The 15,050-nt window shown below is 40.8% G+C and overlaps 1 protein-coding gene across 14 annotated transcripts in view; it reads right to left on the minus strand.

Moving 5' to 3' along the window:
- ZNF521 (zinc finger protein 521) overlaps positions 1 to 15,050 on the minus strand; it is a 232,079-nt gene that overhangs the window by 201,156 nt on the left and 15,873 nt on the right. For 6 of the 14 annotated variants that reach the window (XM_013095734.5, XM_038173882.2, XM_038173884.2 and 3 more), the window contains one exon: positions 6,495 to 6,674. Coding sequence is in view for 11 of the 14 variants with exons in the window: in XM_038173882.2 (XP_038029810.2) it covers positions 6,495 to 6,674 (180 nt within the window). In the remaining 3 variants the exon portion in view is untranslated. Of the gene's footprint in view, positions 1 to 6,494; positions 6,675 to 12,229; positions 12,290 to 13,320; positions 13,384 to 15,050 lie in introns of all 14 variants that reach the window. The other 8 variants (XR_011807511.1, XM_038173878.2, XM_038173881.2 and 5 more) reach the window with 3 other exon arrangements.

The following is a 15,050-nucleotide window of genomic DNA, read 5'->3' on the forward strand; positions in this document are numbered from 1 at the left end:
CAGGGGTTCCACAAGTCAAAACCAACAGTTCCACGATACAGACATCGGTTGTCTTCATTTACAAGGGGTTGCTGACAGACAACTCAGGAAGTGCAACACACTGCTTTTAAAACACCCAGGAGGTGAAGATAGAGTGGTTTTATGACTTATTAACAGTCTCAAGAGCAGAGATTAATGGTTTCTGAGCAAAAGGGGGAGGAGTTTATGCCTCATTGCCCATGTTGGCCATTCATCATGGACCTATTGTCTCTCAAGGTAAGGACAGGGGTTTTGAAGACCAGCAAGAAGGCTATGCAGCCTACTTTCACAGCTTTGAGCCCCAGAGCAGTGAAGTTCCCTCCACATCTGAGCAATACCAAGCAGCTGACAAGAATGTTTACGCAGAATTTTCATACAAACACCTAAGAGTGCAATTATCAAGACCTTCATCTATCCTCCCAAGGAGCGTACAGTTCTGCATATCAAGTTATGTCTGGCAGATTCCCCACACTGCTAGGATTTTAGTAGGCCTTGGCCATTCTGTAACGTGTAGGAATTTTCCATCCAATACACTGACAGGCTTTCTCCAATAGGCGTGCTTGGAGGCCCAGTCTCACAGAACCGAGCTTCACACAACTGCTATACAATTCCCCAATACTCTCTGAATTCAGAACTATGATCTTTAGACAAAACCATATTCTTTAGAGGTAGAAGTTACCACCCTATTCCCCCTAAGATCAAGAAGTAGGAGTTGCACACATGGGTCCTGGATTACTTAATTCTGAAAGGATGCAAGTCCACAACTTGCGAACTCAAAGAAGTCCATTCAACTACAATGTATGTTGGCTGGGATGGGAATTGGAGGAGCAAGACTGCTTTCCATTCTCTCCATCAAACAATGTCATTTTGTAAAAAAGAAGTCTGAATTTGTGATTCAAAGCAAATGCAAAAGTAGAAGTAGGTCTCTGTAGAACAGTGACTATGAAAACCCTCTAGGGAAAAAGAGAGGCCTAAACTTAAGTCCCCAGTCCAAGCACTGTTTGTCTTTCATTCAATAACTGTTTAATGTAAAATCCATATGCAGTCCTTGGTGCAAGAATTCTCAAGAGAAACAGGGTGACTCTCTCAAGTGAAGTAACTGTACTTGGCAAACAGTGCTTGGCAGTGTGCCACTAGCTGCAATGAGGCTGATGAATATGCTTTTGGTGCATCATAGATTTAACTTCTTAGGGTCCTTGTCCTCAGAAACACTTTTATCAGACTCAGATTTTTCTCTAGTTCTGCAGAAATGACCAAGGACCTTAGTATGTATCCTTTTTTTCCACACAGATGGCAAAAACTGAAAAACAAGTGGCAAGATGTGCAATATATTTGGCCAGCTCTAGGATTATTTTGCTAGCAAAAAGAGCAATTCTAGCTAGGATATCAAACCATGACAATGCCAAGTGCTCACAAGAGTTATCTTGTAGTCTCACTGTGAACAGCGTTCACCTTTTGGGACAAAATCCCCTGGAAAGCTTTTAAGTCTTCCAGTGAAGGAGATGATCCTGGCATTACCAACTCATTCAGAAAGATGAAAGATTCCTGGATGCTAGGAAGAAGAGAAAAGAGGCAAGAGAAGGACACCATTATAGAGGAATCTCTATTACCTCCTGTTTGGTAAGTCCATGATCACTTGTGATGCGTGCTTTCTGTGAAGCTGTTAGGGAGCACAACCTCTTACTTCTAGACATACAAGAACGTAATGATCTGTTTATCAACCACACAGGAGGATTGTGCCCATGAAAACTAATTATGATCATAATCGGAAACACAGAAATACTGACTCAGCTAGAAGTTCCTAGGAGCCTAGTGATACGCCAGTGCTGAAGAAGAGTAGCACCCAGTACACCTGGGATAATTTTCAGGTGGCATGTGAGAAGAATCTCTGACCATAGCTAGAGAGCAGAACTGTATCTCTTTGTTGGTAGGCGATACACAACCATAATAAATAATCTTTTCAGCACCAGAAACAAGTCAGGGAATAACATGAACGACTCTCAACTCTACCTGACACACTTTCTCAACCTGTCAAAGCTTCAGGACTAAGCTAGAACCCAAAGCATAAAACTAAGTCTACCTAATAACCTGAAGTAAAATAAATATCACCAATGGAGAAATAGCTCGTGCCTTTTCCCTCAGAACACCCTCAGTCTTGAAGCTAGGGCTGCATATGATTCAGTAGCCTGCTTTCAGACAAGTTTTACAACCCGCAATGCCAACAGGGCTAGTAGGGAAGTCACACAACATTCACTAGGTTTACTGACACTCAGGTGGAAGACGGCAGTCCTGTGCACCAGCACCTCCATCACTGTTGAGCTATTCAAGTCAGCCAACTAGACTGGCATATTCACTGCATGATTGCCTGAGTGCAAGGCAGCACAATAGGATGCTTCTTTCTCCAGTATTGCTTCTCTCATGACTAAGACTTCTGATTCCAAAGCAACCTACAGGATCTTCAAAAGAACCAAGCTTGGTGAGAAGGTCTGTGAACACACAGAGCCAGCCAGAGGAAAGGCAGTTCTTACCTATACTGGGAAGACACCCTTGACAGTTTGAACAGAAAGGAGAAATAAACAGCACAAAACACTGTGCAGAGAGGATAGACTAAGTGAAGCAAGAGATTAGGGCAAGTGTGTGATAAACCATAACAGCATATATGCCAGAAGTGCAGAAGGTTAAGTGTTTTTTCAACCATCTACTGGTATAGAGAGAAGGTGCAGTTGAGGATTCAGTAGTGCACCAGACTTGGTCCTGCGTGCATGTTTCTGCAGTGGGATCCAAACTGTCACATACAAGAAGGACATCAGGTTCATAATCATGCTGAGTCCTTTACTTATGTACATGACTTAAAGGATGACGATGTGCAAGTGGCTCATGAGTTATTAAATGGAAATGCTGCAGGAAGGATAGAGTGAGAAAAGCATTAACATCAGAGAGAAACACTATTAAAACCATATTTTTATTGCCAATCTTTTGTAATGACTAAATTAATATAGTACAGCATCTTATCTGCCAGTGGTTACAAGTATTGCAAAGAATTTTTTTGGACTTTCCCCCCCCCTCTTCATCCATTATCTGTTTTTCACAAACATCACAGGATTTGTCAGCAATTAACATAAATAAATCATCACCTTTTCAGAGAAAGCTTTAGTACAAGAATTTCAGATGATAGCAAAGAAATATTACTAAATAGCTCATGAAGGACCTACTCCATCCCCCACTGAAGTCAATGGGAACCTTTTCATTGACTTCAATGGATATTGGATGAGACCCAAATTGAAAAGATCAATAGCACACACATTAGAATAAAAGAGCAGCTATGCCCTCCTCTAGAAAAAGAACATGAGTTCAATTCAAACAACAGATTACAGGAAGGAACCAGTTGGGGAGAACTTTTTTTCTTCTCCTTTGACAAAATCTGCAAGAGGGCAGCAATTCAAGATCCTAAGAGGTAGATCTCACAGAGTTGTAAGTAACTCTCATCTTCCAGTATGCTCTGAATAGGTGGGGGTGGACTGACACTGAGAGACTGGGGGCACTGTTTAATAAACCAGCTCTGCTTTCCCCATTCATGTCTTTTGTTGAGAGTGTGAAACGAAGATTCAACAAAGCAATTTCATTCCTTCCCCTGAAGTGTCAGAGCTTCAGAAGAACACATCTAACATTTTCAGATGCTAAAACTAGAAGCCCCAGTATCAATTGGAGAACCTACAGTGGCAAGCCCCATTCTCAAGCACATTACGAGGCTGGTAGAATTAGGAGCAGTCAAGACACTATGGCAGTCAGCTCTCGTGTTTTACACTCCAGGGATTTACTGAAGGGTGTCTTAAGCCATTGTTCTGCCTTCCTGTTTGTTCCATCAATGTAATTGTTGATTTTCCCAGTATAACTGTATGGAAAATGACCCTACAACTGGGTCAACATGCACAGTTCATAAATTCTTGCAGTGCAGTTCCCTAAGCATCTCATAGAGCACCTCCAAAGCTCAGTAAAATCCAGACAAGTGGCAGCTTGCTCAGCCATCTGAAAAATCAGAGTATGGAGGGCTTCAGAACTCAAATGTGAACCTCAGAGGCTGACAGCCCTGGCATTTTTAAATAAATGGGAAACTTTCTAAATAGTCCAGGTGACCCTTCAGCACCTGACATGAGGCCCAAATTGGAAAGATCATAAATCAGGATGGATGGTACACTCTGTCCTCCTCCACAGAGGACACAGCTAACCCAAACAGAATTTCATAAAAAAATTCAATTTTGGTAAACTTCTTTGCCTTCATTAAGAAAATAATGACAGAAAAATAGCTTAGGGTGTCTACTAGTTTCACAGAGACTCCTCCAAAAGGAGAGAACCAAAGCAATTATCTAACACCCCCATGCTTCTGAAGACTGACGAGAAAAGAAGGTGCAACTGCCACTCCATGGTAGTATTTTTTTTTTTTAAAGAGTCGAGAGTTTTAGGTTTTTGTTTGTTTTGTTTGTTTGTTTTTAGCCAAGAAGCATATGCAGTTTATGTTTTTATTCACTTCATTAGCTTTCAAACAGTCTGATCTCTACCCATTCCCTACCACAAGTTTACTTGGGGAAAAAAAAAAAAAAAAAAGGTATTTTTAGGGACTTAATTTCCTTCAAGATTCCTTTTCACTCCCCCACCCTCTGATACTATACATCTTTTCCCATGTTTACATGTGCACCTCAGATTAACTAATCTGGTGTACTTGTTTTCACCCTCATTTAGCATTGCAATTCAGCAAGAACTGATGTGCTCAGGAGCAGTGCTCCAGGTCTCTTCCTACTTACTGCTCCCTCTTCCCTTTTTTTGTTGTTTCCCAATCCAACCGTGCAAGCACTGTTCAGTGCATCCTGATTGCAGCATTAAAGCTGAGAACCCACTCAGTAGAAGAAATCAGGCTTTTGCTATGGAGGGAGAGCAGTAACTAACTAACCAGGAAGAAGAAACAGCCACATCACATCAAGGTAGAAAAAAAGGTGGATGGATAAATGGGATCTGAATTAGGAGAGAAGAGACCCAGAGGATGAGGGTAGAGGGAAGGCCTTCTGCAAGAGGGAAAGAAAAGACAAGCCAAAACCACTAATTTTTCAAAATAGAAAGAGCAAAAAATAGAGATATGAACAAAAGGAAAAGTAATGTAAAAAGTTTTGTTGTTTTAAGTCCACAGAGAACATCCATACTGCCTGAAACCATGAGCAATATAGACAAATACATTATGGAGGTTCATAGGAGTGATTACAGAATGGCTGAGCTGTCTGTATCTGAAACTAGAACATTTTGAAAGCAAAAAAAGGCAAAACAATGTATTAATAGAAGTAAACACTTCTTGCAGATTTTCATCTTCTGTGACCTGAAGTTGGAATTAAAACCATTTGGCAAATTCACATTACTTTGTCAACTGCTCTTCTGCTTCTGCCCACTTATTCCTCTCCCAATCACCTTCTTTTCACCCTTTATCCTCAGGAGCAGTACTCCTACTTGATTTTCATGTCATCCTGCCAGGACCTAGCCTAAGGATCTACTGGAACCAAAATAACCCAGAAAGCTCTCCAAACATGAGTGCAGGCACACTTTCTTAAAGCATTCCAAAAGGGGAAAGATGGCTTTCCTAGTTTATAACTTCATAATAAAGAAAGTTTTTTAACATAAAAGCACTGCAAAATTAATGCATTTTACACTGTAGTGGCTAATACTAAACTACCATCTAATAAAAATCAAAAATGTCTTTCTGCTGATATTGAGTCTGTTTGGACCTATGGTGCATACCATCAAAAGAACTACTAAATCTAAAGAGCAAAATTCAGCAGATCTCATATGATTTTGTAGGTGAGAGCTGTCTAGAATCATTTCAGTGAGCAGCTCCGGTTGGCTACAGGTCTATTCACACAGCTGTACTCAGCTCAGCAGTATTTGATCAGCACTCAGTTTTGCTCCTTGACTAAAACAGATTTAATTTTTCTCCTCTAACAATTTGCTTAATTCCTCTCTACGTTTAGTTACTGATTACTGTACAATTATTTGTAGTTAGCATATTAGACTAAAGCAATATCCAGTCCACATCTACAACGTGCCACGGTGTAAATTCATCCATTATACAACTGTACTTAAACTCCTCTTAGAAATTCTGTATTCACAAGTGACTTTGGAAAATAGGCATATGAGCAAAGTATGGAAAGCTGTACAGTATAAATCTAGAAAATTCAGCCTGGGACACAGACAGCTAAAACACATTTTATTTAAAGTAACAATGCAGTAATTATACATACATCCTTCAGTATGAAGAAAATTTATAGTGCCCTATTTACAGTATTACACCATCCCAGAATCCGTTTATAAAAGGTCTCACCTAAGCATTCAAGAGCAGGAATTAAATAACTGAGAAAGAAAGAGGGAGATCAGAAACAGAAAATAGGAAGCAGAAATAGAACAGTGCAAGAAGCCACGAAGTGATAAGTATTGTTTACCTGTCAGTTGACATTGATTAATCTTGTGTTCTGTGATATCACTCAGTGACTCAAACACCTGGAGGCAGCTGTCACAGCTGTGCACAGCTTCTTCTTCTAACTCCTCCCCTTCATCCGGCCTTTTCTTACAGTCTAGCACTTCTCCATCTTCTGCCTTGTCTTCTAGTTTACAGTTAGGGTCTGAAAGAAAATCAAGACCATGACTTCAGGCATCTAAGCAGAGCACCTTTAAAAAGAAAGAAAAAAAATCAAGACAGGTTCTTGAGGTAATGATGAGAAGAAACACATTTGGCATAAGCCCGCAGAACGCTGTAGATTTTATTGCTAAATAAGCAAAGGAGTATTTTTTTTCATTTTTTTTTCTAATCTCGATGAAAGGAGACTTTCTCTTCTGCACTCACAAACACAGCACTACTTCTCACTCAAGCAATTCTTCCATGCTTCAGTGTTAAGTTTGTCAATTTTATCAGAGCTATTGAAGTGGCTTTGATCATTGTACGAAAGGATAAGCCACCTATGCAATTAGTTTTCAATGAAAAGAAAAAATCAAATCAATGAGTGTGCAGGAACTTCTTTTCACTGTTAACTACAGCATTTCACAGGAAATTACCAGAATTAAGAGACTAACAAATTTGATTTACATAAACATGAAATTAATCTTGATTTCACAACCCACTCCAATACTCCATCACTATGCTATTTGAAGCAAACAAAACTCGCCTATGACTTAAGACAAGCCCAGTGAAGTTCCTGCATTTGCCTGATCATGGAAAACTGGGAAGTAGCTACTGTAACACACAAGCAGTGCACAAGGAGAGGTTTGTCTGACACATTAACAAGCAGTTTGGGGATAGCGAGATAGCTCGGAGAAGCATCCTGAGCCCAGCTGATGCTTCTGAGCTGGAAGAAAGGTGCCCACCCGCATCCCCTGCACATGGAGAAGCCACGCTGCTCACCACACTGCTACAGTTCTGCCAATGGCCAGTGCAAAGGGAGATAATGCCAAGTCGAGAACTTCCCTCCTCCTCCACCTCCTCCTCCTCCGAGGAACGGCACAGCTTTAACTACTCCTGACTTTTTGCCCACTTCACTAAAAACTTCCTTCAAAAGACAGAAATAAAACAAGCTGTCTTCCCTAATAAAGCAAGCTGGCACTTAACTTTGTTTTTCCTTGGGAACCACAGCACAACAAGTGAAACGCAGAAGAAAAATGGTTGTGTACATTCCAGCAAGAGGAATGCAAGTGTTTCACCACTTTTCCCTTCTCTACTCTGGCTGCCTTGTTTTTCCTTTCAGATATTTGAGAGAGCTGAGACAAAACGAGTCATTTTAGCAAGGATAAATTCACATAATAACAGGAGATTGTGCAAGTGCCTTTTAAGACGTCATGCTCTTTAGCCAAGCGGGTGACTAACCAGGAGCAGGCTCCTTGTCCACAGCAACGGCGAGGTGGTGCCTGCATACCCGCTTTGTTCAGCACCGCAATTGATTAGGATCACGCACAATTACATGACAGGGGAGTAGCTACAACGTGCTAACACCAAACCCTAAATAGAACCAGGAAGGGGTGAGGAGGAGGGGAATACCACTCAAAACCACTCTTAAATCCTCTGCCAGAACCCTACAGTGATGCGGGCACAGCCGTCCATATATCTGCCACCATGCACAAAGCGCAGCCACTCCAGCTGCCCACAACAAAGGTCGGGGCTCTCATCTTCCTCCTCCATCCTTCAGTCCACACCACTGCACCCCTGCCCTTCGACGGTTCACATACAGACAGACCCGCGAGCAGAAACTGCAGAAACTGGAACTGACCCGTGTCAGGAAGTCTTCCTCATGCTGCGTGGCTCGTGATCAAAACTGAGGAATTTCTTTGACAGGGGTAAAGGGCGGAATTTATTTTTAAAGGAGTTGTGTTACACAGGGAAAACAGACTAATTTTCAAAAATAAAAAACACATTCTGAAGGCAAAAATACATTTGCTGCGCAAAAGCCCTGCCTACACCCAGAGTATGATTTCTGTGTGACATTCACGAGGTTCTTCCAAGAGGGAAAACTTCAACTTGGGCAGCTATTTCCAAATAAAGGAGTAATCTGCACATTTACAAAGAAAAAAAAAAAAGGATACTAATCAAGCAGAAGGACTCCATGGCATTTTATCTATTTTTAAATGCTGTATATGAATCTAAATAACTTACACTGCTACTTCATTTTCCAAGATATTTTGCAAGATTAATGAAAGTGCTTCAAAGACCACCAAGTTATATGTGGTACAGAAAAAGAAATAATTGTCTTAACTGTTGCAAACTGACCCAACATCATTAAACACTTGTTGGAAGGCAGCACGTGCGCATCGCATACTATTAGTTGCTCAGCTCGAGCTCCCAGTTTCATCTCATAAAACTGACAGCACTCAGGGAAATGTGGGCACTGGGTCTGAATTTTAACATGAGTATTTAAATGCTGCACATAAAGTTTACAGACCTGTTTGTTTTAAAATAAGGGTAGTGTCTGACTCTGCTTTAAGTACAATGCTGAAGGAAAGAAGAGGGAGGGGAGGGAATTCTCCAGACTTATTATTCAGAAACGCTTGCACTTTACAGAATTCAGCAACACACACACACACGTATGCACACACGCACCCCTTAGTGCACAAAAGCCAAAAGAATCGCTCAATTTAAAGCTTCCTACTTAGAGACCAGTTATTAAAATTAGAATCATTTTAAGACTAATAAATGTTTTGCTTCTCCTTCTGCATTTGCAGATATAAACTCTACAGGGACAGAAGTCAGTCAAGCTTATTCCCTTCTGCTGCAACTTTAGAATACATGCTGGAGCCAACTGGCACATTTGTTTTTAGGTCAACACTTAAGTGGGACCCTCTGGGACCTAGGTTCGAGTTTAGCCTACAACAGCTTTGTGAAACGAGTTCTGGCAGTCTCAGCCCCTCTCAATGAACGCATTTCCACTGTGAGCCACTTCCATGAAAAGATGGCACCACAAAAATCAGAAGGTATTTCAAGAGAGAAAATACCATTTGCACACTTTGTGAATAGATAGCTTTTCTGTTACAGAACAAATGTCTTCCATCATGAGCTAGTCTAACCCTAACTGGCTAGTTAAAATGAGGATAAGCCTCCTTATTTGAGATCCTCTGTTGAGAGCATGGAATAAAACACATTTTATAAATTCAATACGCATTCATCTATATTTTCTCTGTAGCCTCCTGTTTAAACCTCATGCGCACACACAGACATCAGGGCAAATGCCATTCATCTCCCACATTTCCTTCTCCCCAGCATCTGCAACTACCACAAACACAATTCCGTCAGCCAAGACTGGCTTGATAGTAGGATTACCTTTCCCAACATCTAAATGCCTCTGTCATTTCCAGAGGCTTCCCAGCCCTAATTCAGAGCCCAACTGAATTTTTTCAATGCGCATCAGCAACAATGCACACACCGGCTCCATCTGCAGATATAATTTAAAATTATCTAGTACGGAAAGAAGGGCTACATTTTCGGAACAGAAATAAATTCAGCCTATTAAGGCACTTCCAGAAAAACAAAGAAGAAGAAGGAGAAAAAGAACAGTTGTCTTCTGTTACTGATTATGTTAACATTATTTATAAATGGAAATTAAAAGAAGCATGATTTTCTCATTACTATGTTCCCTGGCAGGTGGCTCGCCCTATCCCTTCCTCCTCCTCATCATAAGGGATGTTATTGCTGTAACTTGGTCTAATAAAACTGCAACTTTGGGGAAAATGAAAAATTGCATTGGCTTAAAAGTGTTGGAGGCAATAAAGCCATGGACTTCAATTAATTTCAAGTATGGGAGCGGTTTAAGGCCAACCAGCAGAAATTCTATTCTGTCCATGTAAAAATGAGGTTTCACCACATTTACTTTTTATAACCCATATAAAAGTCAAGTAAAAGTAATGAATATCTAAAAGCCATCTCAGTGGACTGGCAAAGACTATCTGTATTCTTGAAACTCATCTTACATATTTCTGCCTATGCTACAAGGATCCATAGCTAATCACAAGTAAAACATCAAACTACCAAGAAAACAGCCTACTTTCCAACCCATTTCACTGCCTTGCAGTAGACCTCCTTCCAAGCCACTTCTGCATGGAAAAGTGCTGGCAAAAGAAAGGAAAACTAAGATCATGTGGTTATAATTATTACCAGGCAAGGAATATTTCTTCAGCTCAGTGGTAAAGTAAAACTCTGTCGCTCTCTGCTCCCAATAGTGTCCATCGCAAAACAACTGCCTCATTAAATCTCTGCAGTAAGATTAATATGCCGTAGCTGCACTACATTTATAACTTGGTACTCTATAAAAAGCACATTTAATGGTTAGAGCCAGAGCTTAGATACAAAGTATTACTATAAAAACTTCTGGCAGTGTGTATACAGTGTGGGCCTTCTGTACTGCGCGCTGTATCAGAAGGGTTTTTGTTTTTCACATCGGTATCGCATTCTTGCTATGGAGAAAAATAAAACTTTAAATTTCGCCTAGAAACAGACAGAGAACCCAGGACACAACGGGAAATAAATAACTAGCAAGATGACTTAACCACTGAGAATTAGTTTAAGAAAAAATGCAGAAAAGCAACCATTCCTTGTCATATTGACCTCCACTTTCAGTTTCTCAGTTCTTTATTTCTTCAACTTCATGTGTTTATAGTAGTACAAGTTTGCTTTTTTTTCCCCCCTCCCAAGTGTGCAGATAGCTAAGTGGAGACATTAGTACATTCAGAAGAGTTTGAGAAATTTTCCATTCAAAAAGCAGAGCACTCTCTCACTTTTATTTCCTTTTTTTAAACAATACGGTTTACACACAGAGCTACTAGAACCCATGAAAGGCACCAAGCACAAACCCACAAGACACAAACGTGTCCTAGCCAAAAATGAAACCAACTGCCTCCTCCTTCCTGAAAGGAGTAACTCCACCTGTTTTCAAACAAGTTACCTAGGCACAGTCAGGGACAGCTAGCCTTCTAGGAACAGCCTTAAGGCACCAGCCCTTACTCCAAAAGGTGACCTCAGCTGGATGAATGGGACTATTCATATGAGTCAGTGCTGCTCCCCAGGTAAAGCCCTGTAGAATCGGTACCAAAGACAAAAGCAAAGTACTCCTTGAACTCCCAGAATCAAATTTAGAAAGAAGAGCCCTCCTTGTTATAGGAAATTAACAATTCTTTCTTCATGATTATTAATGATACTTATCTCGTGATCCTGACTCAAACACAAGCTTTGTCCACCCAAATCCACTAAGTTCAAATTGAGGATCCCTGACTGGTAACGAGTTATACACACAAACACGTAAGAAATGACCCCTAGCCACACATTTTACAGACATGAAAATACTTGATATGGAATGAAAATTCAAGTTCATCTGAAATGGCATAGGCTGGGTTTTAATGTGGGGGATGTAGAGGAGGATTATTTATAACAACAACGACAAGAAAAGCATGCTGGACTTTTCAAAACATCTCACCATCAGTTGCCTGAGCTGCAAAAGGCAGAATTTCTAATTCTCAGGAACTGAAAGGTGAGGGGAGATAAATGCTACTCTCCATGGTGAGCCCCAAAAACGTATTCTAAGCTGAAAGGGAGGAGGAAGAACACAGGCTTTACAAAAATCACCCCGATAAAAAAAAAAAAAAAATCATCCCTCACACTGCTGTCAAACAGTAAGCAAGCACTAACGAAGGAATTCAGCATTACCAGTCTGTGCGGCTGTGTGTCCCACACCTGCCTGCTGGTCCTCTGTTTCATTTTCTTCTACTGTCAGAAAAAAGGTAAACAAAACAAAAACAAAACAAAACAAAAATGTTAGGCAGGTAGCTGAAGTGTTCCAAGCATCTTTACACCAGCTTCAGTTCTGAAAGCCAGTAATGCTTGTACAACACAGCCAAGAAAAGCTGACACAGGTCCACTGCAAAGTGCAAACAGAATGCGCTGCTTTATGGAAGCTACATATCTGGGAGCAGAGTGACCGAATAGGTTTCATGCCTTAAAAAACAAATCGAATTTCCTCTGGGATACGTGTCTTCAACAGACTCTACTGTATTTGGTTATGGAACTAAATGAGAGAATAATTCTGGGCTTTAAGAGTCTGCTCACTCGCTCCACACGGATAACAGAAAGCCTTCTCCTGGCAGACGGGAGAGGTGTGTGTGCTAATTCATACATAAGCTTTAAAAAAATAATAATAATCCTATATTCAGTAGCAAGCATCTCAGCAGTGCAGACAGCCTTGCAAAGGAGAACTAACCCCATGCTGTTTTACTGTATACACCATGCCAGCATCTTTCCCTTGGCTCACAGCTTTCCAGAGCAGAGGAACTAAAAACAATACAATTTTTGTCAGATTCACTATTCAAAACTTGTTGGGCCAGAGTGAACCTAACAACAGCCATTCTGCTGCTATTTTGAAAAATTAGAGAGCTGTTCTGGTATGCTCTGATATGATGCCTAAGTAAGATTGACTCTCCCAAATAAAAGTAAGGGAAGAGCTAAAAGGCAGAACCATTTCCTTTTCATTCTCCCAAAGACTGAGGTCTTTGAGCTAGGGAGCAGCAGAGAGAAAAGAATTCTTTCTCCCTCCACAGGGGAAAAAGCTGAAAGGGGAAAGACTGCACTTCTACAGTATTTCCGCTTCCACGAATTTAGGCCTCAGAAAATCATCATGCAAACTGAGATAAAATGCAAAGATTTGGGGGCTTTTTCCTGGTTCTTGGGACAACAGATTACAACACATTTAAATCTAGGCATATATTCAAAAGAAGAGATATGTATACACACTCCACAAGTACCTCTTTTCCTCCTCCGCCAACCCCAAGGCTTCATACAATTGGTTGTTTCTAGAATCTGGGTTTCTAGAAAAAAACACCAGTTTTCATAAGGACACTCTTCGGATACGAGGAACCCGAAATACATAAGAAAGAGTCAAGCACAATTTCTGAAGGACTCTAAACAATCTCTCTCTATCCCAGAGCTGTGCCTCGTAAGCACACTCTTCTCATCAGCAGCGACCTAATAAAGCTTCCCAGGCCCCAGAGTCAGTCAAATATTTCACAAAATAAGATTTTATGAGCTGACTGTTTCACTTGAACTCCTGTTTTGCAGCCACGAAGCTACCAGTACTTCAGTCCTGATAATACTGTATGTTTTTCTTTGTTATGCTGAAGCATTCATCCCAGCAGTCCTCAAAGCTAAAGGAAAATGGTCAGACAAAGAGAGCAATGGGAGAAGCTCATGAAAAGGACAGCTTCGAGGAACACGTGGTCAAACTCAAGCTAAGCTAAACAGATTTTTCAGTAGGACAGCACAGATCAATAGGCTTATTAATACAGGAAGAAATATAATGAATACAACTAGAGTACAATAAAAATAATAATAACAATAAAAGAAGCCTTTCGTGACCCCCCTCAAAGGCCCCAGTGCAAACTCTGAAGCAGCCCAACCTGTCCCCGATTAAGCCCACCACCCGCTGTGGATTTATTTAAAAACAAAACAAACAAACAAACAAAACAAAAATCACCTCCAGAGCAAGCTCTAGAAGTGCAAGCAAGAGTCTACTGTTCCACCCCCAAGGAGTCAACTCAGCTTGGTCATCAGTCATACCCATCAACCACAGCCAAAGTCGTAAACATAGACATTATTTATCAATGAAATTCTCAGCCACGATACATGCCTTAAGTCTGAACTCAGTCCAAAACAGCAATTTAGAAACTCTTAACATTTTTCAAGTCTCAAGATGGACCTGAGAAGCCCAATCATGAACTTCTCAAGAACTGACTCACAAGTGGGAAACTTCAAAACTGTGCGCTATCTGTTGAGAAGTAAACAGAGCCGGCTTCTTTCAAGTGGATCTCCACTTAGAGGCGTATGCAAACTGAAATGCGGGAGTGCATCCCTGCTGCTGCTCTGTGCTGAGCATCCCCTGCAGCAGCCGCAGTACCTGGACCCCTCGCTGCTAGCGAGAAGTGACTGCACACCAATACGTGGTCGGCTTTGCACTACTGACGGGCGGGTACACCAAGCATTTGTAGGGCTTAAAATGAAAATAAAATTAAGAAAAGAACCCCACCCCACATGGATGCTGCCTAACAAATTGTTCCCATGTATGGTTTTGTAATTGTAACTCAAAAATGTGCCAGTATACGCCTTGTGAAATCAAGTGATTAAAATTTCCCCACTATTTAGGGATATGAAAACTCAGAGAGAGATGAAGTTTGCTTTTGACAAAGGCTATGTCTTTATTACACTAAAAATTGGAGACAAGTGTCAGAGCAGGTAACTTTGGGCTTAGCATCTTTCTAAATCGAGCTCTTTAAGAATTCTGAGTCACAAAAGAACCAAGTAGGTCACAACAGGCCACGGCACAAAGACTTGCTAATAATACTCAGTGAGAGTCACGTATTTGTCACGAAAATTAAACCTCACTTAGGGGGAAATATGGTAAAAAGAATAAAAAAGCTACCCCACAAAATCGACAGAAGAAGGGAAATGTTTGCATTAGCACAACCCATCTACACAACAG

This window comes from Anas platyrhynchos, chromosome 2, assembly GCF_047663525.1.
Source record: "Anas platyrhynchos isolate ZD024472 breed Pekin duck chromosome 2, IASCAAS_PekinDuck_T2T, whole genome shotgun sequence".
NCBI classification, from domain to species: Eukaryota; Metazoa; Chordata; class Aves; order Anseriformes; family Anatidae; genus Anas; species Anas platyrhynchos.